The sequence below is a fragment of the Phalacrocorax aristotelis genome, chromosome 3 (genome assembly GCF_949628215.1).
Source record: "Phalacrocorax aristotelis chromosome 3, bGulAri2.1, whole genome shotgun sequence".
In the NCBI taxonomy this organism is placed as follows: Eukaryota; Metazoa; Chordata; class Aves; order Suliformes; family Phalacrocoracidae; genus Phalacrocorax; species Phalacrocorax aristotelis.
Window position 1 is genome coordinate 50,713,153 of NC_134278.1, and position 27,614 is coordinate 50,740,766.

Consider the following 27,614-nt stretch of genomic DNA (forward strand, 5'->3'; position numbering starts at 1 on the left):
GCCCCCTCCCCGCGCCGCATTTTACTCGATTGTTTATTATTTTCTAGTGGGCGGTGGCGGGGTGGAGGCGCCGACCAATGAAAAGCGCCTCTGCCCTGACGGGCGAGAGGGGCCAGCCAATAGTCGGCGAGGGCGGGCCCCAGCGGTCACGCGCGGCTCTAGAGCATGACATCATCTGTTTGCACGGCGCAGCCTAGCTTAGTGCGGGCGGGGCGGGGCGGGGCGGGGCGGGGGCGGGGGCGGGGGGCGGGGCCGTCGGGAGGGGGCGGGGCTGCGGCGAGGGGGAGGGGCGGGGGCGGGCAGTCGCCGCGGCGGGACCGGCGGTCGCGGCCTGGCTCTCCGGTCGTCTCGCCTTGATGCTGCTGACGGCGGCGGGGCGTCGGTAAGCCCCGGCCGGCCAGGAGGCCCTCCGAGCGGCGAGGCGCCCCGTCCTGTCCCGTCCTAACAGGCGGGGAGCAGCCGCCGACCGTTGGGCTCGCGGAGTGCGGGCGCCCAACCGCCGGTTTGAACCCCCCTGCCCCCCGACCCCTGCGCTGAGGTAACCCCGCCGCGGGTCCTCGGGCGGGGCCGCTGCCCCCCGGGCTGTGGGCAAAGGAGGAGGGTGTTAAATTTTAATAATGGAGTAATTAAGAGATAAGTGGGTATAGTTAAGCCCGTATGGGGTAACCGAGACGGGTTAAGTGACATGCCCGGGTTGCACAACGAGTCAGTGGCGGGGCAGAGCGGCGTTTTGCTCTGCTCCAGCTCCGGAGCCAAGCGGGAAAGCTGGTTGGTGTCTGTGTGCCTGCCTGCCTGTCTGCCTGTCTGTCTTAACACGTGTTGGAGAGGTCGGTTCGTGGAGGTGTCCTGATGGGGCAGGAGGCAAGGGGAGGTGATTAAATGTCTCCTTGAATCCTTAACCGAAGCTGCTGTTCTGAGGATTAAATCCTTTTGTATCATCTAAGCCAAACGTAATAATAAAAAGATGGAGTTTCTTGCCAGATCTTAGCAGTTTGACTCTTTTCACCCTAATGATAATGAGTTGATAACTGCATGTACTCCGAAGTATTCAAAAATTATGATGCAAGCTTTTGAGTAGCATAATATAAACTTAAAAACCAGGTTTAAAAAGATTTAAAAATATGAAACTAGGGGTTTCCCCCCCCCCCCCCCTTTCTTCCTGGCCCTGAAAGCATACTTGGGTCACATCCATGGAGCATCAGGAACTTGGCTATTGGTTCAAAATGGAAGCTGAGGTGATACTTCAATGGGACTTTAAGAACAGGGATTTCAGAAAAACACCAATATTTCAGGACTCATAAGTAAAGCTGAGAAAGCTGGCAACACCACTATGTGCTATTTGTGGTTGTTAGCAAGTGCACGAAACACTGTTAGAAACCTACTTTTCTCTGCCTAAGAGGGGCAGCTTTTTGGTGGGCCTTGGCAATGCAGCTTCAGCAGAGATGAGGCCACTTTAATGACAACTTGAGGCTATAGGGTTCAATTTTCCCACTTCCTCAGCTTCACAGCTCCTTACTCAGCCAGGTTTTTTGAGGTTTCGTTGTCAACATTGTTTCTTCCAGAAGGGTGATCCTGTCTTTTAATGTGGATGGCTGCAGTCACCGAGCTCCACACAGTGCAGAAACAGGCCCAGAATTCCTCCGGGTGCTCACGTTTAGGTGTATGCCGAGCTGAATGCTTCCAGCCTTAGCTTTTGGTCCCCCAAACTGTAGAGATCAGTTGAGGAAAGAGTTCTTCTCTGCATGGTAGTAATGTCACTGTTTCCTTCTGCTACTGTACTTCTCTTCTTTCCCCTCCCCTCTCTTACAGTGGTCAGTCAGCCAGTTCACAGGCTGAAGTCCAACTTCAATCGATCTTTAAATTGCTGTTCGTCACTTTGAGGAAAATTTTATAGTCAGAACTCTGTAGCCGTCTTTGGCAAACCTTTCATGTCTCCATGGAACAATTTGGACCCTTGCTCTGCGTCTATCTGCCAGTCAGCCAATCTCCCTGTAATAACTGTGGAACCCATTAGCCAGTTTTAGCCAAATTGGGCAGAAAGGTTAAAGTCTCAAAGTATGAAGTTGGCTGGCTTATAGACGACATTTCTTTCTAATCAGCACACAGGTTGCTTTGAATCAGTCACAAAACCTACTGCCCTTTGCCCAGCCTGTGTTTAAAGGATGTAGTAGGGGACTGTGGGAAGAACAAAAAAATGCACTGAGGGAGCCGCGGGCTCACGGGCTGGGCAGGAGATGGAGATGGGGTTACTGCAGTGGCCATGAGCCTCTCAGAGACCAGGCTGCAGGTGGCTTACCCGTCATACACTTGTTTATGTGAAGTCCATGTAGACAATGCCACCGTTGTTTAATGTAACTGCAATATAACATCGTTTTATTGAGCGGCAGTACACTTTATGGTAGATTTCTGTAATGATGTAATGATGTAATGATGAGAAGTTCCAGGCCCCCCACCCCCACCATGCAGCCTTAGCTCCAACAGTGCTTCTGCAGTAAGAGAGGTAAAGCCAGTAACGTGACCTGCACTTTTCTAGCTACCAGCCTGGGAGGATGCAGGTTATGGCAGAGCGAAGGATGGAATGCACCTGGGTTAGCCGCATGAACTGGTGGTACGCTCTTACCTTACAGGAAGGTGACGCTCTGAATTGACACAATGGAAGAATGAGAATGAAAACTGAGCCGATGGTAGCCTGCTGTAGCTGAATGTAGCAGCTCAAAAGAGTTATCTCAATGCAAAAATCACATATGAGGATTCCCACCCAGGGTGCTGTCATACAAACGTTAACTTTCCCCAAAGCAGTATGCTGCGGGTCTTGCACAGTCCACGTATGGCTGAGGTTGCCCACAGAGGTGACTTGGAGCCGCAAAGGAACCGTGACCCCACCGGATGCGTATAATCGGTTACCGTGACGGGTACGCATCTTCACAGTATGGGCTTGAGCAGGGGTAGGAGATGAAAGGAGATGCAGAGGAAGACGCAGCGCTCCCATGGAACACTCGCAGTCTAAGTAGGCACAATGAGTGAGCGAGGCTTTCAGATGGCCTCAGGGCTGGCCTAGCTTTATTCCTGTTGAAGTCAGTGATAAAACTCCCATAAACTGAGCCTTTTTGAAAAACCCACCCTTGGGGCATTGAAGTACTTAAAGGAAGAAGACTGGAAATTGTGCAGGCTTTAGATCAATTTTGATCAGTTTTTATACGTATTTCGGTGGGCCCAGCCACAGAACAGCAGTAAGAAGGGCTCCTCTGTCTTTCTGTTTTGTGCATGCACGTTTGGTGAGTAAAATGTGTAGGAGCAATTACACTGTGGTTTTAATTCTGCCTCTAAACTGCAATATCATGGGCACACACGTGCTGTGTGGAGCTGTGAAGAACTGGTACCGTGACTTGTGTGACAACAGCTGTACAGCTGGTATACCAGTGAATTCTGAAGAGGGCAGATAATCTTGCCGTATAGGTCTGGAGCTGGCACTCAGGAGATCCAGTTTTATTTCTCAGTTCTGACATGGGCTTCCTGTATGACCTCAGCACAGTCACATAATTGCTCGGTGCCTCAGTCCATCATCTCTTTAATAGGGTTACTACTTATTTCCTTTCTCCCGCCCTGGCCTGCCTTACTTAGACTGCAATTCTGCCAGGGAGTGGAGCATTGCTTACCACATGCAGGGCCTTCGCTCAGTACAATGAGATCTAATGGCAATGCCCATACAGTAATGCAATGCCAATTAAATAAATAAATGAAGACGATAATATCATTTAGGACTAGATTTGCAGCTTGCAATCCAGCCCAAGGTCAAAGTGCTGTGCTTCCCTGGAACATCAGGACCTAAGGAAGTGCTCCACAAAGAGGTTTCTGCACTGGTCAAAATCAGCCCCAAGCAGCAGCAGGTTTTGGGAAAGGGCTGAGCGTCAGTCACAGTTTTGCAGCCGGCCTTCTCCAGCTAACCGCTGAAAGCCACGAGTAGAGGCTCCTCAGACACACGATGTTGGTCTAAGCGTCTTCTCATTGTGCATGGGCTTGTCTGATCTCGGTTCCTGACTCTTCAATGCTACTGCGCTCTCCTCCCCGACCAACTGCTAAATCGTACACATGAATGCCAGTATCGCAACTACAGAGTAGCTGGTGTCTTTTAGAGCTGCCTTGCATTCCTGTAAGGGGCCACGCTACAACAAAAGCCATGGCTGGGCACGAAACGTCGTGACCCAAAATGGAGCTGCAGTGAAAATTATTTCCATTACTCGAACCTGCATTCATTCTGAATAATTCAGTGCCTCCTACTATATTTAGATAACTGAGGATTAATTGTATGCATGCTGAAATGCTGTCCCTTGTAATAAAATCACACCGAACTATTCCTAACTTGAGTGCCACTTGAATTTGAAACCTAACTAGACCCTGAGGGCCTTAGCCCTTACTTAGCAGGACGTGTAAGGCATGCAGCATGAGGGCCTTGCTGTTTTCTAATCAACCCAAATGATTTTCAAATTTCCTTGCTTCTCTATAATGCTAAATAAATTTGGAATAATCGAATTTGTCTGCGAATTCTACCTAGCAATGCTTCAGAAACACACCTACTTCTCAGTGCACGCAGTTGTCTGTATCTGGTGTGGAAGACAACACTATTTTTGTGCTAAATCTAGTCAATAGTTTAAGTCGGTACAAAGCTAGGTGAGAACTGATGCATACACATTGCTATGTAATGTTATAACTACATCTATATTAATAGCTCTATATTCCTTGGCTTTGTGGGTCACCCCTTTATCCAACCCATAATTAACTACGTCTTCAAGTGAGCTACTTTGGAGGGCTCTCTGCCAGGGCACGGCCTACGACGGGGAAGGACAGCAGGATTACATTCACGTGCAGACACGTCTGAACCTGCTCCCCATCACCCACAGGCAGAATGGAAGTTTTCAAAAAATGACAAAATTGGACTCCGAATTTAAAGTTTACCAGAATTAACTTGTGCACCAATAATTTATGACCAGCAGAAACAAGTCGAGAAGGAAATAGCGCACTATCGCTCGACCGTGACTGGCGGCCAGAGCTGGCTCCGTGGTGAGGCAAAGGCGGCAAAGGCTGAAGCGCTGCTCCCCCCTGGCCGGGTGGGCCCGGCAGGGATCGGGGCATGGAAAAGCGCGACGGCCTCCTTTAGCCGTTCGAGTTCTGACAAGCGCAGAGAGCCAGGGCCAGCGTAACCCTCGGGAAGAGACCCCGGACGCTCTGAGAGACTCGAGGGCTTCCCGCCGCCTTCCCGCGGCCCGGGCGGCGCCGTCGTCAGGATGCGGCCCGGCGGGGGACGCACGGCACCGGCGGGGAGGACATGCCGCTCCGGAGCGGAGGGAAAGCGAGCGGGCAGCTGCTCTCCCCGCCGGCTGCCAGCGGCCTCCGCAGCCCGACCAGCTCCGGCTGCTCGCCCCCGGCCCGGCCCGGCCCGGCCCGGCTCGGCGCTCCCGCCCCGTCGGGGCGGCCCCTCCGCGGTGCCCGCCCGCCCTCTACTCCGCCCGTGGGCGGGCCGTGCCGTGCCGTGCGGTTAGGTTGAGGCTCCCTGCGTGTGTCTATAACTTTGTGTTGCTGCCGGTGGTTGTTAGGGGGAGGGATGTGGAAGTCGGCGGCGAGCAGGGTGACAGGCTGCTCGGGCGGGCTGCGGCGGCGGCGGCAGGCTGGCGGGGCGCGGGCGGATCGCTTGCCTCTCGCCGGCTGCGAGCAGAGGGAGCGGGCGGTTTGCCGCTTTCCCCTCCTTCGCCTTTAAAGGGAAGGCTCCTCGGAGCTGAAGGCGCAGGAGCAGCAAGGAGCCATGCAGCAGCGCTGCTTCTTCCTCCTGTGAATTCGGATCTCGATTCCTGCCGGTGTGGAGGTGGCTGTTGATATCCCCCCCCCTCCCCGCCTCTCTCCCCTCCCGATGTGGCTCTCCCTGCCTCTTCTGCCTGCGCTTTTTAAATGACTTGAGTGAAGGGGGGAAAACTGTCAAGATGGCAGCAGCAGGAGCAAGGAGGTTATGAATGTGGTGTTGATGCTGGAACAAAACCTATTCTCTTTGGCAGCCCTAGGGAGGGCTTAAAGCTTCTGGACCTGTTGGAAGACTGGCGATTTGATTTGTTCCCGTTGTGTTTGCTTTTTCCCTGCGAGAAGAAGGATTTATTATTTTTGTTTTTAACCGAATAGCCCCCGGGGTCGCCTTCTCCCGCCCCCTGCTCCCTCGGCTGTGAGATTTCGGGGGGGGGGGTGTTGCTTGAGTGTTTCTTGGGGGGCACCGCAAAGTGACACGCTTACGCTAGTGTGCAGCTGGATGTATGCGAAGACTTCGGCTCCCTTTAGGGGGTTCTGAAGAAGGAAAAAGTCTTCGGCGTAATCCGAAGGACCCCTCTCCCTGCCCTCCCGCCGAAGCAGGAGGCAAAGGACCACCACCACCCCACCATCCCCCAAAAGGAAAGATATCTGCGGAAGCGACGAGGAGCGAGCTCGGAGGCGCCGGGGGCGGGCGGAGGGGGGTGTGTGTGTGTGAGGGGAGGGGGGGGGTTGTCCTCTCCCGGCTGGATACAGCGCGGTTCCCGCTGGAGCTACTTCTGCATCCGCATGGAGTGAAACATAAACAAACGCACACAGGCAGCGCGGGAGCGGCCGCCGCTCGGCCGGCGCGGAGGGCAACGCCGCGGGCACCTCCGGCACCGCCCGGCCGCTCCGGCTCCTAATCTGATTTTTTTTTTTTCCTCCCTCCCTCCCTCCTTCCCCCCCATTGCCCCCCCCACTCCGCTCCGGCGTGCGCATCGCCCGCGGGGAGCAGAGCTCGGGGTGCAGCGGAGAGCCTGCCAGCCCTTAGCGGAGAGCGGCATGCCCGCCCGGCGGCTCCCCGCCTGCTGCTAGGCTCCCGTCGGCACCGAGGAGGAGGCGGCGGCGGAGGAGGAGCAGGGTCGGCGGCCGCCCGCCCGCCCCGTCGCAGCGCCCCGCCGCAGCCGCCCGCGGGGGAGGCCAAGATGGCAGAGGCGTCGCCCCCCGCGCCGCTCTCGCCCCTGGACGTGGAGCTGGACCCCGAGTTTGAGCCGCAGAGCCGTCCCCGCTCCTGCACCTGGCCCCTGCAGAGGCCCGAGCTGCAGGCCAGCCCCGCCAAGCCCGCCGGCGAGCCGCCCGCCGACGCCGCCTCCATGATCCCCGAGGAGGAGGACGACGAGGAGGAGGGGGGCGGCTCGGCCATGGCCGTCGGCAGCGCAGCCCCCGCCGGCGGAGAAGCGGCGGCGGCGGCCACCGCCGTCCCGGAGGAGGCGGCGCGGCTGCTGGCCCCGCTGCCCGGGGGCGGCCCGGAGGGACCGAGCCTCTCGCCCGGGGGAGCGGCGGGCGGCGGGGGGCTGAGCGGGGGCCCGGCGGCGGCGGCGGCGCCGAGGAAGTGCTCGTCGCGGCGCAACGCGTGGGGCAACCTCTCCTACGCCGACCTCATCACCCGCGCCATCGAGAGCTCTCCGGAGAAGCGCCTCACCCTCTCCCAGATCTACGACTGGATGGTCCGCTGCGTGCCCTACTTCAAGGACAAGGGCGACAGCAACAGCTCGGCCGGCTGGAAGGTGAGGCGGGGTCCCGGGGCCGCCCCGGCGGCCGGGCTGTCCCCGGGGGATGCGGCGGGGACGGGGGGTGCCAGCGGCTTCCCCCGACGGCGGCCGGGCGGGCGCGGCTGCTGGCCGTGCTGAGGGTCGCGCCGTCCCCTTGGCTATTTTTTCTTTTTAATATTTTTTTTAAAGGAGGGGGTACGAAAAGTTTTGTCTCTTTCCTGTTGCTGTGTGCAAGCGGTGTGGGCTCCCGACTCAGGGAGCAGGGGAGACGCCGGAGCGGAGCTCTCTGGTGCACAGGCACATAACCCGTGAAAGGAAAAGGGGGGGGGGGGGGTGGGGGGAAGGAAAAAAGATTTTTTTAAGGCTGGGGGTTTCTTTTGTTTTTTAAGTTAGAAGTACCTTCGGTGTAACTCGTCCTGGAAATAAGCAGAGTTGCTTTTATGCAGGGTCAGTCTGAGTTTCAAAGCTCAAATACAGAACGACTCTATTATTTGCTTCAAGAAATACCCCAGTGGTTTCCCACACGTTCCTTAAAGGCAATAGAGGGAAATTCGGGTCTTGACATTTCTTCATAAAGTTAATCAAAGCGTGGAGTTATTGGCTGCTCAGCCACGGGAACGCTTGGTTTGCGTTTCCTGCGGTGCCAGTGTATGAGGGCACTGTCTACTGATAAATCCTGTATATCCGAGCATTTTCTGTCCAGCATTGCGACAGTTAGCAACTAAGATCACTACCGTTTTAATAAGAGGGGGAAAAAAAAAAATCTGGTTTTGTGGATTGTTTACATAGCGCGTACGAAAGCACGTTGCAGGCAGGCAGGGTTTTGCTCTCAAAGGCAGAGTTTAATAAGGCCTACCAGGAGCCAGTGCTGCACATAAAGAGCACATTTCAAGTGATTTCCAGAACTGCTTTTTTTCTCCTCATTTTCCATGTCCATGTATTAATGTCTGTCAGACGCGGAAATGTCATGGACTTGCGGCTATGCAGAAATGCAGGTGCTGCTTGGTGCCGATACTGTTTGCAGAGGGAAATCCCGGTACGGTTCAGTTGCTGCCGAGGGCTGATGCTGGCAGCACCCGAGACCGACTTTTTGAATGGGTGGCTGAAGGCGAATTTGCTGGGAAGTTTTATTGTGTTACAGAGAAATTAAATTTCCTCTTTGAATCTCTCTAGCTTTGGATCAGGGGATAACTTACAGTATACAAACCGGTCAGAAATACTGCACGGATGGCAACATTTCTGGCAGTTTTCATCTCAGCAGCTCCGTCTCATATTTTGGTGCCTGAGCAGGACTTGCTGCTAGGAATTGAAGTACAGCTGTATGATTTTTACCTTCCAAATGGAGTACTGTAGAGGAAGCATTTCACTGACAGACTTGTCTCAGGCTGGGGAAAATGTAAACACAAAGTTTATCGGTGGCATAGCTAATTCAAGACGAGGCTTTTAAAAACACAGATCCTTTTTGCAGCTTTCGGGTCTGTATTAGGTGCTGAATTTTGATCTGACTTTACAAGTGCAACACGGAGCGTGATAAAGGGTTACATCTTCTGATGACAGCCCGTGCCTTCTTAAGTTGTTTGGTTTCACGCAGAAGCAGTGGCTTTAGATGTCAGCAGCTATGGCAAATCCAGCCTTTTTATCTGATAGTCTGAATTTTCAGTAAATTTACAGACGCATTCAAACGAAGACTCACTGAACAATGGGGCTGATACTGTTTCGGCTGAATTTAGTGGCAAAACTCCCATTCGCTTCAGCAGAAGCAGGATCTGGGCCATAACACGAAGTGCTTACATTGATTAGTATGCTTAATACAGTCACAATTTTTCTGACAATTTATACTGTTAATTTGATATTGATTCCTTTGCTGAGCAGCATTAACTGGTACTTGGAGCTAATTAAAATGTTAAAAACTTGGATCCCTTGAGATTCCTCTGATATAATTTAGTTCAGAAGTTTCTCACAAGCCTTTAAGATGACCTTTCTCAGAAGATGCAAGCACACTGGTAGCAGAAAATTCTGCCTCTTTAATGACTGGGAGCTGTCTCTGGAAGTTAGGGTAAGGCGTCGGATCGCGTTAACGGTGGGTGCAGCTGTGCGTGGGTGGTAGGGGCACACTGAAAGGGGAAAAGGAGAGGTCAGGAGCTAATAATTTGCCAGGCATCCAAAACTGCAGGATTTGATTCCTTAGCAGGACTAGAGTTTCTTTTAATGTATGTATGAATATGCGTTCAGAAGAGGACTGTTTCAGAAGGGGAGAATTTCAGTTTCTTGGCTGGAACGTAAATTAGTTTGTGCAGAGGCAACACTCTTAAATAGAGACTCCATCTTAGTCTCCCGATACTAAAACACATCATATGTTATTATCATCTTTGTTTCCCTCTCAGGTGATGAATGCAACTCTTCAGGAGCTAATGTCAGCTTTTCACATCAGACTTTTTCGAATTGCTAGTTACACCGAGATTTTAAATGAACAGAAGATAGTTCTGTATCGGAAGGCTTTTATCTTAATTTAGAATATTTTTACACAGCTAAGTTCATCTTTGAAGGCAGCAAGCCCATTTAACAATATTCTGCTCTGGCACTGAGTGTGAAAATTGTAATTTTAAACAAAGGGAAGGAGGGAACTTGGTTGTATTATCTTATGTATTATTACATATGAAATATGAATACCATTGCCACTGAGATGAGCTGAGTACCATAATCTGTAAACATAGCTGGGATTATACTCCTCAAAACAATTATTTTAAGAGCTATAAATTAAAGTTACAACTATCACTTTTTTTCTTCTAGAGCATTAAAGCAGAAGTGAATATTTCAGATGTGGTTAGGAAGGCGTATATTATGTTTCCGCTAATTCAGATAAGGTTTGCCCAATACAACACACACACACCACCCCCCCCCAAGTCGTCTTTGCTTCCCCCTCCCCCTGGCTCCGGTGGGATGTTAACTAACCTGATACTGCCTGACAGCTAACTAGGGCAGTAGTGTACAGTGCATCGCTGTAGAGCCGGCACGCTGCGGACTCTGTCGTGTGCCACGGGCAGCCTGGTTTGATGCAATCCGTACACTCCTAGATCACTGGGACGTGTTTAGGTGCGTGCTTCAATATCTGCTACTGCCCTGAATACTTATGGAGGGTCAGTATTTCTATTTGTCATCACTGGAGGGGGAAAAAGGTCTGAGGGTGAGCTGGTTTCACCTTCGTGAAATGCACTGTGCCGGGTGGCTGTTGTAAGTACTTCCACAGAGCTCCAGATCTACCCGTCTTCCCAAATTCAGGTATCCGTTACCCTGTCGATATCCTGCAGTCACAAAACTAATGTGCTGGCTTAAAAACCAATTTTTTTCCCCAAAATATTTAGGATCCAGTAACTCACTTCACTCGATAATCTTGAAATAGAAAACTGAAACACCTCTGTGTCCGTGTATACAGTAGAGGTGCCTGGTTTCACTGTAGCTTGAGTACTTTCCTATCTCTTCCTATAATGTTATTTTGTAATTTCTTGCAGCACTAGCTTGTGAAACAGTCTTTTCTACATGAAGAGTACACTAGGGGGACTATTTTCCTCTTCATTGAGTGGTATGGCAAGACTATGAATCTGGTCCTTTACACACAGATACCAGCAATTCCCAAATTTAAATGCAGCTGATTTGCTTTGATTTGTTGTTTTTTTTTTATTTTTATATCAGAAGCCTATTTGTTTTACACCTGTTGCATTCATCTTCCTCATGAAAGATAAATACTAGCTGCTGGGATATTTACTTTGAAGGGGAGATTTCTGTAAACTTTGTACATGGACATTTCATCATTCCTTACCATGTTTTATTAACCAATATGTACTGAAGGGCTGCAGTCCCTTCAGCATAACAAACTCACAAGTCTCTAATTATTGAGACTTTAAAAGAGTTGAGTAACTTGCCAGCGATGTAGACAGATGTCTAAATCTGTTAGCCAGATGCTGATATGCAGGATGTGTCGGACTTTTTTTATCTATTTGCAAAGGATGTGGGAAGGAAGCAACACCACTTTCTGTTCTTCTTATTTCTCCTTCCTTGCAATAGCACACAGCGTCTTTATCAGGAGTAGCAGCGTGAAACTGGAGTTTCCATAAATTTCTTTTTTTTTTTCTCTGCTATCTTTTTTTCTCTTTTTTTAAACCATGTTTCCCAGTTAACTGCTAGCATGAATATTTTTTCCAGCCTTCTATTATATTCTTACTTTTTGTTTCCTAATTTTGAGCTGCCTTTTTCATCTGTACAGAAGGGTTTGGGTTACAAACTGTAGCCTGATTATTTTAAGTTTTGATCTTCCGAAGCGAGCACGGGTTTAAGCATGTGAATGGATCCTTGGGACTTCACTGGGATTACTTGTGTGCTTAACCTTACTGCTTAAGCATCTTACCTGATCAAAGCCTTACTATGTTGTGCTTTAACAAAATACTCAGTAACATTTGTAAGTGAATTTTGTGCTGAGCAGTGTAGAGAGATGTGTGGTTCCAGCCCCAAAGTCGAAGCCGCTAGATAACAAGCTTCTTGCATCAAAGAGGAGTATCCTTTAGTATCAAAGTAACAAATGACTTTTTAAACTTTCCAGTGGAAACCATAGGTAGATATTAGCTCACATTATTATTTTATATCTGTAACGTACATCAAAGATCTCACTTTTCCCCAGCTCATGCAGGCAGGTGACAGCTATTAGAGGAGAGAGAGAGACACCAAGTAGCTCTCCCAGTATCATTGACATTGTTTGATCCACAGTGTGACAGTGAAGAGCACCTCCACTGAAGGACTTGTTAAATGCAGATACAGACACATTGCCTTGGTGAATGTCATCAGCTGCAAAGAGTCACAGGCTCTGATAAACTTAACTTTTGATGTGAATGGGAAACCTCCAGTGAATGGTGCCTGATAGTATCGCTGTCAGGTAGACCTGCGTGGTACACACTGGAATCAGTGTTCCTCAGTTATTTAGAGACAGAAGATTACCTAAAACAGTCATCCAACATCGGTGTGGTCTGTAACAGGTTATTAAATATTTGAGCATATTTAAAATAGGAAGCTTGAGAGTCAGAAGTTGGCCCCTACACTTATCCGTGTGTTTGAAAGTGCACGGTTAATGCTAATAAAAATTAAATCACCTTAGAGGCTTTTATATCCACTGTATTGTATTGGCTTGAACAAACACTGTCTGAGACTATCAGGCTGTGGAGGAGAGGTCCTGCCCCACGACACTCTGCTTCTGCTTGGTTTTGTCCTAGTAAAGCCAGTGGTGTCTTACACATGAGGCCATTTTGTATTCGGGTCATTTTGGTGGTGCTACACCACTTCGCTGCAGTCCTGGGAGATTAGGGGAGGCTGGGCACGTGCTGGTGCATTTAGAAAGGCGAGTGATTAGGGTTAGCCCAGTGGTTTTGTGAAAGCTCTTTGTGCTGAGTGGACAAAGTAGAAGACTGGAGTCGGTGGCGTCCCTTGCAGAAGGCAGGCAGCGCTGGGGCGGGTCCAGCCCCCCCACACCTCCCTGCAGCAGCCAGGCTGTTTTCAGCCAGCTTGTGTGGGGTGGATGGGGAGAATGTGTGAAATCACCCCAGAAAATTACGTTGGTGTGCTGGGTTCAAAGGGAAGCCGAAGGGATTGCCTTGGAGATAAGGGAAAGCTGAGGATAAACAGCCAAAGCATTTCTCTAGGTGGCAGCCTCCTAAAGGTGCCCTGCAAGATTTTGGCAGCCCGCTATTTTGCGTGGAAGTATGGAAAATCTTTTGTGAGGATTGTTTCTTATTTGCAATGCAGTTACAGTGGGTCTTAGCGTAGTGGCGGCTTGCCAAAGGAGAAACTGAAAGTATTTCCTAATGCAAGTTGTTACTTGGACTAAAATCTTTGCATGCTCTTGTTTCTCTCCCGCTTTTTAAAAAGCCCTACTACTATCTCTGTCACAGAAAACGTGCCCAAGGGCAGGGTTATAAAATGGTAGCGTTAGTTTCTTCTGAAGGCACGAGGCCCTCTGCGTTTTGAGGCAGACTCTCTTTGGAGGAGGGTGAACTCTGAGCATCCTCCCACCGCTGTTTCATTCCCCCCACCATGAAAACCTGTGGTTCCCAAGTCAGCATTGGAAAGGGGCCACGGCCTTGCCAGGTCCTGGGGCAGGAGGCGCATCCAGGACCCACAGCACGTAGCGAGCACCCCGATAAAGGTCTGCCTGATAACACAGCGCTCGGGGAGCTACAGGGTTTTTTTGATGTGGCTTTTCTTGGGGCTGACAATCCATGCGTAGTGCAGTGGTTTGGGAGCAAAACAAAGTGTTCAAGTAATGTGCACAGTCATTCAATTTTCGGTCGTGCTGGCTCAGCACACCATGAGTTAAGTAAAGATTATGCTTAACCTTTTATTTGCTCTTTTTTGTGCTTCTACAAACTTAGACTGTTCTCTTCTGTTACAATTTCCTGAGCATTGCCGCACACTAAGCTTGGAAAATGAGGTGCATTTGGCCAATTTATGGTCTGACATATGTTAATTAACATTAATTACCTGCTTGAATAGTCCATTTAGCACTTATTATTAAAAAGTGCCTTGTCTACAGAAGGGGATTTTCCTTCAGAGTGAGATGTTTTGTTCTAACTTGTTTCAGACAAAGTCAGGATGGGGTATCCCATGCTTCTCTGCACAGCTATACCAGTTTCCTGATGTTCCAGTTGTGTGTGTGGAATACCACTGCACCACTGACAGACACCAACTCCTTACCCGTGTGTTTTTGACATTTATTTGGCATTGGCTTAGCTTTCACAAGCAAACCAGCGAGTTTCCACGCAGTTTTCATTAGCTGTGGGTACAGCTCTTGCTTCTCTGATTGAGGCAGCTGGGGAAAAAACCGTGCTTCTCAGCTTGCCCAGGCACTGCAGGGAGATCTGGAGGCCTGCGGTGATGCGGCCCCAGCCCCTCTTTGGGGTGGAGGGATAGGAAAAGCTCGGGTGCGCAGGAGTTGCTGGGGTGCACTGTGGTGTCCTGCAGGGAGGGCGTCTTCAGCTCTATGTGGCTAAGGATGATGGACTTTGAGGCTCCCGCAGCTGTTGCTCCACTGCTGGAGTGGAGCATGGTCTCCAACAACACCAGGCCATGTCTTGCTGTATTCATCAGCTACGTTATCTAAGTTATCTCCTGGGCAAGGGTTGTCACAGGTCATTGGTCTAAAATCTGTTAGATGAGGGGAGTAAAAAGCAGACGGTGCTCGTTCGATTTCCAAATATCAATATTAACAAAAAAAAACCCATTCCTCAATTCTCCCTCCCCCAGTTCCTCATCCTGTCTTGGAAGACCCCAGGGATGTTATGTTGTACTTCACCTTCTCTGTCCTTCCCTTCGTAACACCAGCCGCGGGGGTTGCATGGTGCATGGGGTGTCTCTGTGGGAAATGGAGGGCTGGCTCGTAACTGCTGGGCATGTTGCAGAGTATAGCTCCATTTCGGTTGGGGATACTGTGTAGTGACTGATGAAGAGCAGTTTCAGGGCAGTGTAAGGAGTTGGGAACAAGCAAGTGATTGCGTTAGTGCTCTGCCTCATCCCTGTGGTGAAATAGCAAGGGAGCTGCCTTTCAGTGGGGCTGGAGAAGAGCATCGCTGGGTCACCATTGCTTTTTGCTGGAGTGGTTCCTCCTGATGCTGCGCCTAGCTGTGAGGTCCAGGAGTAGCCAGTCTTGCCCAGCAAAGCCAGAGTCTTTTCTCTGGGCCATCCCCCTCGCATGTTTACTCAAGGACTGATATGCTCGTAACACTGCTTTGCAGGGAATTTGAGGCAGGTCAGGAGTTAACAGCATTGGTGTCTCGTTAATAACTCTGTGTGTGTGCGTCCTACCTGGACTTTGCTTATTGGGACAATTTTCTTTATCTGTACACTGGCGCCTATTAAAATAAAGGCTATTTAAATACTTCTACTGACATAAAACACCTTTGCAAGATTTCACTAACAGAGAAATGCCTTCCTGGGGATTTGTACTGGTAAAGAAATGCCTTGTGAAAATTGGCTCTTATAACAGACTTGTGCTAAAGAATTGAATGGATTCCTTGCTCAATCGTAACACGCTATGTACTTGAGAGCTGAATTATGAAATGCTGGGTTCTCACTTGAACATGTTTATTTGGCAAGGTATTCTTTTGCTTTTCTTTATTCTTTTTCCCCTGCTGGTGAAGTTGCCACTTGTTACATGTAAAGGGATGGCAAGTGAGGTGCGCGCTGGGACAGGAGGGCAGAGGCAGCCTGCGGATCATCACCGGAGGGCTGGAGGAAGGTCCACTTGAAGTGAGGAGGATGGCGTGTGGCACCAACAGCTTGTCAGGGCCTTTGCAGCTTCTGCCTCCAGCTGTCCCGGAGAGTGCTGCCTGCCAGTTTTGGGGGGCAGGCGGCTGCTCACAGTGGGTGTGGGGCTCTGCACATGCAATCTCTGGCTGCTGTCCACCTGAGTGCTGCTGGCGGTCAGGTGCGTTTCTGTGGGGTGAGTCACTGGATCATGCCACTTCAGTGTCCCTTCACCCACTGCCCGTGACAAGGCGAAGGGTGGGTCTGTGCTGATGTCTCCATGTCAAAATCCTGTTCAGAGCTCTGGAATGAGGGCAGGAGGCAGGAGCGCTGCCAAAGGTGCTGTTTTTCTCCTTTGACACCTGCCTCTAAGGCTGCCTTCACACTTTGTGTTGTGCTATGGGTCTGCCTGGAGGCTGCTTATAACCTAGCCCTCAGCCTCGCAGTGCCTTCAGGCTAGCCCACCTTCCCATCTTTGGCTTTCTGAGACCTTTGGCTCTCCCTAGGGAGCAGCGGAGGCCCAGGATTGTAACCAGTGGGTGGGCTGCAATCCTAGAAAAAAAGTTTTTGGTGGGTTTGCTGGGTTCTGAGTCGCGTGAACAGAAAAGGGCGGGTCTGGGCTGGATGCCAGCACTTGGAGGGAGGTAACATCTGCTTATCCGGACCCCAGAGGAGTGGGTGGCAGCAGATAAGAAGGAAGGCTGATGAGGACAGAGAGTGTTCTGCTGGGGGGGGACAGATAGAGGAGCACCCAAACACATTGGCACATGTCCACCTGGGCTTCACTCTGCCTCCTGACTGCTACAGTTGCTCAGTCCAAAGCAATTCATTGCAGGCATGAAAACTGGTTTGCATGGATGCAGCCCAGTTCATGACAGTGCAACTTTCATGGGTACATGAAGTAAAGAGAGCAGGGTCTGACTCTTGTCCCTGCTAAAGGCCATGTTAAAGCAACAGAGTGGGGCTCTCGTACGGTGCCGCAGCAGCGTGCATTTGCATTAATGTAAGTAAGACTCAAGCCAGCAATGCCTAAAATCCTGGTGGAAGCTGAGCCTGGACTCCCAGAGAGGACTGAGCATGACCAGGGAGTGTTAGTAATGGTGTTGCACTTAACTAAACAAAGCTTTGTTTAAAAATGTATTAATTACCTAATAATACTCTAATACAAACTACTGTCCTAGTCTAGACAGTCAGCACCTCTGACATTGTAGATGTTTTGTCCTTGTAACTTAGTGTTTTCTCATGCTGTACCATGTTGGTTTCTGCATATTTTTTTTTTCCAAAATAGGATGAAGAAGAATAAATACATTAGTCTAGCCAAATCATTTTAAGATATGGCTTCCAGGGCCATATTTGCTTTATCTAGAATGTGGACTGAATTATCTTGATATATACTCCAGTTATGTGTCAGCACTCTTAGATCCTGCTGTATTTGATCTTTTATTTCTCTCCATGCTAACTCTTCAAGCAGATATTTCAGCTCTCCTAACAAGGCATGTTATAACCAAAGTTAGCCCCACATTCTGACATGAGATTTGCAGTGTAAATATACCTTAAAATGTGAGACTTAATCCAGATCAAAAGTTACTGACTGGGGGGGTTGTGAAGTTAGACTGTGAACCCCTATCTTGTGTAAATATATGTGCTAGTACTTCATGGAGGATTTATCAGTTTCATATAAAAAGTTCTAGATATGCTTAGTACATAAATTTGGCATCTGATAAGTGAGAACAGCGCTCGACAAAGAATGCCTTTGTGTGAGACTCTCACAGGCTCCCACATTATCACCTTTTTTGCTGATTGGCTTTGCACCGAGAGCAGTGATGTGGTTTTCTGAAAGCCTATAACCTACTGTTTCTTCTGCAAAACTGCTCTGGACCTTAACTAATTATCAGAGGATGTTTTTTCCAGGAATTTGTAGCAGAAGGTGATGCCAGTTCGAGCCGTGTCCTGAGATGCTTGTAAGCTGAGACACATGGAGCTGCTGTCCCTGTTTTTGTGCAACACGATCTGTTGTGTTTAAAAGTTTCACTGTATGGGGGAACTCAAAACCATTTGTCTGAGATGTCAGGTTTCAGAGTGAATGGTGCTTCTTTAAGCATTCATCAAGACCTACAAAGGGAGGCTGATAGTATGATGCCTTTGTAGGAGGACGGCATTGGCATCAAGGACGATGCTGCCACTGAGGAGCTGTAAAAACTCTGAAGCATTTTGTGAATCTTATGCAAGCACCTTCTGTGTTTGCGTAGCCTGAGCCATATATGTGGCCCAGAAAAATGGGCCACATCTAAAATCTTGGATTTTCAAATGGAAATCATGTCAGAGCTCTGCATGCATTGGGCCAGAGGTTTCCAGCCTAGTTTGTGTAGCAGCCAAAAGCTCCAGACCTGATGTTATTATTTTCATCATGGTGTTGACGGTGTAATTCTCGCTTCCCAAAGCACGTTGAGATGTATTTCTTGCTCCATTGCTCTTACAGCCTGGTTCATGCACGGCAAAAATACTTCTGATTAAAATGTACTGGAAGGTTTGCACACTTTGGGTAGGAGAGAAATCTTTTATGAGGAGCTGTTTTTCAGAAGGCTCTGGGGAAGGGAGATGTGTGCTTAAGAAGGTATTTGAAAACCAATAGTGAGGCCATTTTACATGCAAAAAAAATAGGGAAAGTGTGTAGGCCATGAGGTAGAGGCATAGGGGGCTGGGAGGAGGAAGGATTCTGTGAACTAGCAGTAAGGAGTAAATCAACCTGTTGTATGTTCATAGACATCTGATGTCTACTGGGCCTAGTGGGGTAGCTTGGAGCAGGTGGAAGAAGCATAATGTTTACCTAATTAGAAACATAAATAAAATCTTTCCAACATTTTTTTCTAAATTTAAAGCATTTGAAGCATATGTCAGACTTCTCACATCCAGGAAAGATCTCTAAAACCCTGCCATTCCCCAGGGAGGCTGTTTCTAGCTCGTCTTCTTCAGGGCTCTGCCAGGTAGCAAGTTCTCCTGGTTGGAGGATGGAGTGGGATGTGCATTAGCAGTTGGAGATGTTGAGGTTCTTCCTGAGCACATCTGTACTCCTCTTTAATCAGTGGGAAGAGGTCTGTCATTTGAGGTGATAGACCATGGAGTTGGAAAAACCAAAAAAGATTATCGTAGCTGCATTCATTGAAGATAGGATTTCACCTCTGTGTATTTATTGAGAAGTTGGTGATGGTGGGGAGCAGGGCCTGGGCTGCTGTACAGTGAGAGCAGTCTGGTATCTCCTGTGTATTTTAGACAAAGATGATACTAATTGTAAGAGAAGCTACTTAACTGCTTTGTATTATGCTGGAAATGATGGGGGAATAACGCTCACTGAATGACCTATTTTGACTTTCTCAGTATAATATGTTTAATGTTTTAGTCTTTTGCTGGACAGTGAATTATAATTTTATCAAATCCTGCTGGAAATGAATATGTTTCTGGGCAAAATATTTTATCCTCACAGTTTTAACTGGAGAGTTACGTCTTGCTGCTTGACTCGGTGGCAGGAGTTTTCTCTTTCGGCTGGAAAGGTCTTTTGCTATGCAACACAGTGACAGCAGGTTTTTTTTAATACAAAATAGGGACCTGTCAGGAAGAATATAAAATAGGGCACTGAAGGAGTCTCATTTAGAAGGAGAAAGGGCATAAATCTCCACCTCTCTCTGCTGACAGAAGGCCAAAGTACAGCAGAAATGTTTCCCTGCTTGTAAAATGCTTGTCCTGATACTGGAGTTGTTGTTCACTTAAAGGCACAGCTGTATCTAACCTCCTTACAAGTTTTTCAACATTATTTTTGGTATGTAACTGGATGTTACATAAGGGGATTCTTAGATGACGAAGCGCCTCCGTTAGGGTCTGCTCTGCTTATTGTGCCATTACAGAAATTGTTTGCTGTTTTGGACCGGTGTCAGGCAGAATAATACTGAATAAGTCCCAGATGAATGTGGGTGGTGAAAAGAGAAAAATAACTTCAAATAAAGAGGGGTATTATCAACTGAGGAGCCAGTGTTGATCCTCTGGTTCTGAAAAATGGAAGCAGGAAAAATAGTCTTGTCTTGTCTTTTCTTTTTTTTAAAGATGGAACATCTTAGATGAAAAATCCATTCTGACCAGAGTTTGATACCCAACTTAAACTTGCAGCAAATTGGCATCAGTGCAGCAGTGCTGGGAAGTATTGAGAGGGAGAACAGAAGTACGAACAGGCCTCCAAAACTTGAGAGGATCCTCAGATTCTTTGTCAATTTAGGACAACATGACCTGTAGCATCACTTGCAGCTGCTGTATCCAACAGTATAAATAGTGAAAAGAACACTGATTTGGGCAGGATAAAATGTTCATTTTGGGTTTTTCCAACAGCTGTGTCAGGACTTAACCCTGACAAAAGGTTCTCACGTGTCATTTTTTATTCAGGCTTGTACTAAGCATGTGGAATGACAATGTTGTCTATCTGAAGAAAAAAAAAGGAAAAAAAGTAGTAAATTGAGAAATAGCATAGATTTGGTGTCCCCTCAGCCTGAAGGAAAAACAGTTTGCTTCAACAGTATGATAGCAGTTGTTTGAGAAATTAAGTATGGATTTCCTTCAATTGTAGTTGAGTCATGACATCTTACTAAATTTATCCAGTCTTGGGTGCCTGGTTTCTGGTTTGACATTTTCATTGGATGATTGGTTGGTTGTGGGGGTTTGGTTGTGTGTTTTTTTTTTTTTTTTTTTTTTTTAAAAAAAAAAAGCTCTGCATGGTATGAGAGATGAGAGTTTCCTTATTTTCTGCAGGAAACTGTATCAGGTGTCGAACCCGATTCTTCCAGGTGGGTACAGGCATGTGGGGGGCAGAAGTTTTCTCCCTAGAAGCACCATGATACAGTGGGTGGGTTTGAGCAGTGCCAGTGATGGGTCTTTCCCATTTTCCTGGAGCAGAAAGGGAGTAAGAAAGTTGGATTTTGCATGGCTTGACCGTTAGCTGCAGAACGCTTGAGTATCTCTGTGGATAGTTCTTACTGTTCAGTGAAGTGCCAAGCAGAAGTACTAAATAAGAGCGTACTTGATTTATACGAAAATCTACACTGAAAAAATGTTTCAATATAAAAGCCAAGTGCTCAGAAGTACAAAATGTCAGAAATAAAGTTGCCTCTAACACTTGAAATTACTTCTCATGCTGGCTATGACACCGTCGTTAGTAATGAGTTCACGCACTCTATCCACCCCCAGTCTCCTTGTTGGGCTGGATGCTTCAAGGGGTATTCAGGGTTTCGGCTCATCCCGTGATCTCTGTGTGGGCCCTGTGCCATATTTGTTGCACTCAGCTCTGAGTAAAGAAATACACCCTTCCTGGTGTGCTCGTGTGTGTCATCCGCCTCCCCAGTATCCGTGGGCTTCTCCAATGGGCACTGTCCCAGCCCTGCATCCTCTCCTCCCCTCCCCAGGCTCCTTGCCCTCCGCAGTCTCCTGTCCCAGCCTCCTTCCCTGAGATTTCCAGTCCTGCTCCATGCATCCCTCCTTCCTTTTCCTGTGATCTCCCACCCCTCTGCCCACCTTCCCTGCTTTCCAGATCTGCTCTGCTTGTCCAGCTTGCCTGTTTTTTTTTTGTCCAGCTCCCCATTCCATGTTTTCCACTACCTCAGGATTCCCTATTTCCCAAGCCTTGCTAAACCCAGGCCACTTACCCTGTTTCTAATCCCTGTTTCAGTTCAGGTTTGCAAAGCTATTAGCAATGGGGAACAAGGTTTTATAATAGGAAGTGTTGGACAACACGAAGTGCAGGTGGGGCTCACAGTACCACCTATAATTTACAACGTTGTTTATTTTTTTAACTAATCCACCCTTAGGTAAGCAGTACTGGTACTGTCGGTGTGCAAATCCTTAGTCATTTGGGTGGTCCTATTCCCTCTGCTGATACTGTGTACAGAGGGATTGCTCATTTGTGTAAGAGATGGAGGATCCAGCCTTACAGAGACTTCGATCTCTGTTTTGGTGTGGCCTGAACTAGACAGCAAACAGTGTCTGAGATTATACAGTTCATAGGGCTACTGAGCTGTCCCTAAAATATGTAATGGTATGTGTAGTAATTGCTGTCATTTCCATGGCGAGGGGCTGTTCCTTTTTCCTTTCCTATTTGTGAGAAATGAGACATACAAGTTTCTCACTGTTTATATATAAGGCATAAAAGTATACAGTCTGTAGTCACACCATATTCTGCATCCTCTAGTAGGTGCCCTCTGCCTTGCTGTATTTAGACTAGAAAATATAAAGAACCTTTTCCTTACATAGCTCCCTCATTTTCATGTTTCTTCTGCCTCTTCTGCTAACTTCATGCCTGGTCTTTCATGATTCTGGTAAATGCCTCCACATCTAGCTGGGAAGCTGATCATGGGCTTTTTGTTACCAGAATTAGACTGAGAAACTCGTGCTGAATTGTTGCTTTAAACTGCAAGGTGTTGCTTTGGAGTGTGGGAGGATGGACGCCTTTTCTGCTTTCACTGGGTGCAACTTAGCTTCTGTCGTAGGCAGCTTCCAATGGACTTGGTGCTCGATCAAGTAATTTAATGGTGTGAATAACCTTATATTGACCTTCTAAAGAGCTTATGCATAGACCATGGAGTTTGAGTCCCTTGTTCATTCGTGGTAAAGTTAAAAACTTTAATCAGGTAGCAGGGTGGCCTCTCCCCTTTCCATTGCAATAAAGTGCATGCGAGCACGCATTGCAACAAATAGTGCAAAGGTAAATCTGGCATGCCCTGCTTCCTCTCCCGTAAGAGAAATCTGTCGTTTATTTTCCGCCGCTGCTCCCCAAGCCATTTCAGCAGCTCGGTTGGCTGAGGGGTTCACTGGTGGTGGCTGATGCCTTTCAGATATGGCGCTTCAGTTTCTCAGGCTATTCATAACAGCTGTTTAGTCACATGTGGCTCTCTGGGTCACGATGTATGGGATTTTCTGATGGTTGTGGTGACCTTGGGGGGGGAATTAGACTGGATGTAATGTTTCCAAGAATTGGAGACGCCTGTGCCATTGAGCTGGTGCATGTTGCCGAATCAATTACTAGCATTGGCAGGATTTTGCTTTAGGGGAATCTCGCAGCTACATCACAGTCTTGCTATTAGTAGCTTATTGTTAATTGGTTTTACTATTTGCAGGGAAGAGGGACCTTAAATAGTTGGTTTCTGTGAGGTATTTTTCCTACATGCAGCACCGTTGCAGGGCATATGCTGTCACTGTATCTCACTTTTGTTTTTGGGAAATTTTTATCAGCTCCTGTGTGGAAATACTCATTTGGTGTGGAATTGTCGCCCTCAGGTGAGGAATTGTTGCGTGGTGCCCCGACCTTCTCCAAAGCCGGTGGTGACAACTCAAACTCTCCGCATCAAGATTTTGTAACTTTTTTGTAAAGTGTTGAATCATGATAAGGGGACTCGGCACCTTTGCAACCTGGGCTGTGGCGGCATAGGCCCCCAGCGAGCTTTTGCTGAGAGGCTTCCCAGTGAACCTGCCAGTTTTTATGTGCAGCCCCAGGTCTAAATCTGGGTCGTCAGCCTCTCCCGCGCCCGTCACAGTCAGGTGGCACAGAGCAGTCATGACGCAACGTGCTCAGGCAGTTTTAATTTATGACCTAACAGATTATGAATGTGCCTCTCGGCAGGTGACAAAGGAGCACACCATGACCCTGCTTCACCAGCGTAAGCTTTGAGCCACACGGTTTCGCTCTGAGAGATCGGGATCAGGCTTAGGGCTCCTTCCCACTTTCTCTTCTCAGTTTTGTGCCAGTGCAGCATGGTGTTTTCACAGGCCAGCTCAGCCGAAGTCCTGCTTGGGTTAGTCCTTGCTCGTGTGATCGCTGAAGTCACCGGGAGCCCTCTGTGGAAATGCAGCTCCCCCTAATTCAGCCGTTTCATTGTTTACTGTGTTCCTAATTGACTGTCAAAGTGTTGCATTTAATTCAAGCGCTGGTAGGGTTTTCCTCAAAATGCCTGTGTAGCGTTAAGCCAGTTAGGAGTTATAAATGTAAATATGTTTACACAAAAACGAGGAATGCATGAAAGCTGGCATTGCTCAAGCAGCCAAAAGCAGTGTGATTATATGCTAGAGGGACACTGAAAACGTAGGTTGCCGGAGTGTGCCTCCAGAAGTAAATCCCAACCAGAAGCGCTTGCAGTCCCTGCTTTCTAAGGGACTGTGCCTGCTATGGCTGCTGAGGCGACGTGGGGGGCTCAGGACTCTCTGGGTATCCTCATGGAGTTTTAACGGGAAGTTTGAAATGCCAAAGAAAAGCATCGGCTGTATCTAAATGGGTCCTTGTTTTAGATTTTCCCGGGCAGTAGCAATATCGCTGGCAATTGGGGGACCTCTGGCGCTAGTGTTTCATAACTGAAAGTTAGGCGTTTTTCACAAGCCGTCCTATTTCGGGTTGTGAATGCGGGCACACGCGCACACACACACACCCCTCGCACACCCCCCACACACCTCCCCAGCACATTGTTTACTTCCTCTGTAAGTTCTGGGACATTCAGTACTAAGGAGCATGATACGCTTGCATAAACGCCCCAGCCAGATTTATCTCTCAAGCCTATCTTTCCTTTCCTGTCTTGGAAAGTGATTAATCTGCAGCACACATTTTGTTCTTTGATTGCAGGGCATTATTTTGTAATCATTTACAGTTTTGCAGAGCTGTAGCACTGGCTTGATGGAGTATTTCTGTCATGTAGCCATCGCTATCGGCTGAAGCTTTAGCTGCGTAACGTGGAGGGAGCATTACCATGAGCTCTGTGTCATGTTAAAACTGTTTCTTTTTACGTTGCGTGCTTTCTGTGCATTCAAAAAAATTCAGATGTACATATTTAAACTGCAGGTAAGTGTCTCTGCAGCAATACGTGCTGGGGCCTGGTTTGTAGATTTTAGAAACAGAGTCAGTACTGCAGCATGCTGGCTGCCAGCTGAGGCTTTCCCCTGCATTTGTGGAGGGTGGAGGAGTTTAAATAACTTTTGTTTTCCATGCTGCACATCCTGTATTGAAGCCTACACCAGTTAGAAATTGTCAAACGTGTAGATACAAGAACCTGTATGCATGGTCTAGTGTCTGAGAAAAATAGAAAAGTGAAGAGATTGAAGGTGAATCAGAAAATCTGTCCTGTCTGTGCCGCATTGAGGCTCTTCCATGTTCCCTTTGTGGTTTTTTTTTTGTTTTCCATGTTTTCCAGTATGCAAGGAAAGGAGGTGGGAGAGGTAACAACCCTGAGTTAATATGCAGTGGGTTGAGATAAGGCTATCAAGCAGAGGGTTTTTTTGATGCAAGTGTCCAAGCTGTAAACCACTTTTTCAGTAAAAAGGTGTGAAAAGTATGTAGAAAAAATTCAAAGAAAACCATATGACTTTGGGTTCTGACATGTTGGTAAGTTTATTTTTGCAGTATATGTGCACCTTTCTCTCCTACAAAGAAAGAGTTTTTAATGGACCTGAAGTTGGACCAGTCACCCATGCCAATGAGTACCTTGTTCCAAAGAGTCTCAGAGGTCTGGCCTATACACCATGTTGGACACTTTTCTGTCACCTTATGACAAACCAAAGCCTCGTAGTTAAAAGGCAGAAGCCACAACAATGTTATAGTGCGTGCAAAGACCAGGGGAAACTGAGGGCATTGCAGGTGCAGAGTGTCTGTTAAATGAGATGTCCAGAGGATCCCATGCCAGAAGTCAGGACAAAAATTCTTCCAACAGCCTTCCCTGTCAGTCTGATCTTGAGGGCAGGGTAGGGCAAAGGAGGGGGATTTCCTCTGACTACAAATCCAGCAGTTGTTTTAAATGGGCAGGTGTCAGAAGAGTACCCTGCTCTGCCTAGGGGACCTGCAAGCGCCAGGCCGCGAGGAACACCAGCCTCATGTCTCCAGTGACGGGCTTTGGGGCAGGGAGAACAGGCAGCACAGACAAGACATGGTATTTTTCTTTTAACCCCTGCCCCCTGATTTACTGATGTTTAGGGGTATTTAGAGCATCTGATCACAAATTTTGCTTTTCCATCCTAGAAGTACAAATTTCTGTAAAGTTCTCATGCAAATTCCTTAATGATAAATAAAGGGGAACTTAATAGCAAGGGGAAGGAAGACTAAGGTTCTTGTAAAACAACAGCTGTTTAGGAAAACTACCGAATTGTGTAAGGAAGGGTCAAGCTCAGAGTGTGTGTGTTTATGGGGGTATCTAACTGCTTGGTTGGGCTCAACCCCAGGATTAAGGTAGCCATCCTGTGGTTGTTGGAGGGAAACATACCACTTGGGGTCATGAATTTGCACCATCTCCACTCCAGTGGGATGAGGCCCTGGTTAGATCGTGTTTGAGGAAGGGCCCAGGTAAATAACATTTTTCTGCAGTTGTGAATTAGTGGCAGTGGCAAGAATCCTAGCAATAGGCAACTTTTCTTAGCATCTGAGAAAGACTGAAAGTACAGAAACCAGTGCTACCCGCTTCCCATGCTCTGCATTCCTCTGAAACCAAACGGAGCTGCTGCTTGTCTCCAGACGTGACTTCAGTCGTGCAGCTGATTTTAAATACTGGTAAATGAGTAGAAGTGACTCTGCACGGGAGGCAGAACGGTGTGGTGCTGCTGAAACCCAGCCTTGCGGTGTTAGTGCCTGTGGCTGGGATGTGCTCAGGTGGGTTGTGGCTCAGCTTCAGGGAGGGACTGGATAATTCCTACCCAGTTCCTTGCGGTGGGAGCTTCCTCTTGCTGTGCCTGGATGTGTGCCGTGGGGTCACAGAGTCCAGGTCCAGCCTCGCTCACCCCAAATCCCTGTTGCATCAAAATGGTTTGTAACAGTTGTGTTTGTTTTCCTTTTAACAGCAAGAGTTGAACCGTGTATCTCTGTTGTTTATATCACTGTTCTTACAGAGTACAGCTGCCCACAGAAAGATTTCTAGGACATACTGGGTTCAGTACAAAGGAGCTTCATGCTGAACACCTGAGACCCCATCCCATCAGGCAGAAAGGAGCCTTTGCCTCAGCGTGGGTTAATTATTTGTTAATAGTTGGCTGAGTAGGCAGCACGGTGATGGGCAAGGCATGAGGCTGTTCAGCTGTGTCCAGAGTAACGTTTCTGTGAGTTAGGAGGTGTTTTCCTTAGCCCTCCAGAAGTGTCAGAGCTAATGTCATGCCGAAGTTACAAATCATGCAAAAGCTTTGGGAGGAAAAGAAGCTTTGGGCTTTAACATATTCGCTTATGGAAGAATACATGCACTGAGAGCAGGATCCTCTTGAGTGGAACGGGTACCTCTAAGGGAGGTTTTGGATAAGGACCAGGTGCTAGGAGCATCGGTCTGAGCACCCCAGCTGCTTGCTGGCTGAGTGCCGTAGAGAGCAGCTACTTGGAGCTCGGCTAAAGACTTATTGTGGCCCAGGAGGTGGAGGTGTCTGTTCCCTGTGTATGGCCCCCTCAGCTCTGTAACTGCGCTGTTAATACTTTTACCTCTACGCTTGCCTGGTAAGAGGGTGGATGGAAACAAGGTGTGTTTGCTTGAGGAAGACCCTCTGCCAAGCTGGATGGGTGAGTGTAGGAGGTGATGCTGTGAGTTTCAATGCAGAGGAAACCATCTTCCAGATGCAGAGGAGCCGCTGGCTCCTTGTCATGCACAACGTCAGTGGAGAACCCCTGAACCGTGAAATGTGCTAGAAGAGTGGAAGAGCCTGTTAAATTGCATACTTCCATTTTGTCCTTTCCTAGGGCAGCCAAAAAGCATGTGTGTTGTTCTTCACCCAAGGTGTTTGTTTTTAGACAGAGTAAGATCTAAGTGTGGC

At 48.2% G+C, this 27,614-nt stretch overlaps 1 protein-coding gene across 4 annotated transcripts in view; it reads left to right on the plus strand.

Moving 5' to 3' along the window:
* The first annotated feature begins 6,825 nt into the window (after nt 1-6,825).
* Nucleotides 6,826-27,614, plus strand: part of FOXO3 (forkhead box O3) — a 96,084-nt gene continuing 75,295 nt past the window's right edge. For all 4 annotated transcript variants that reach the window (XR_012659623.1, XR_012659624.1, XM_075087425.1 and 1 more), the window contains exon 1: nt 6,826-7,556. Coding sequence is in view for 2 of the 4 variants with exons in the window: in XM_075087425.1 (XP_074943526.1) it covers nt 6,975-7,556 (582 nt within the window). In the remaining 2 variants the exon portion in view is untranslated. The remainder of the gene's footprint in view (nt 7,557-27,614) is intronic.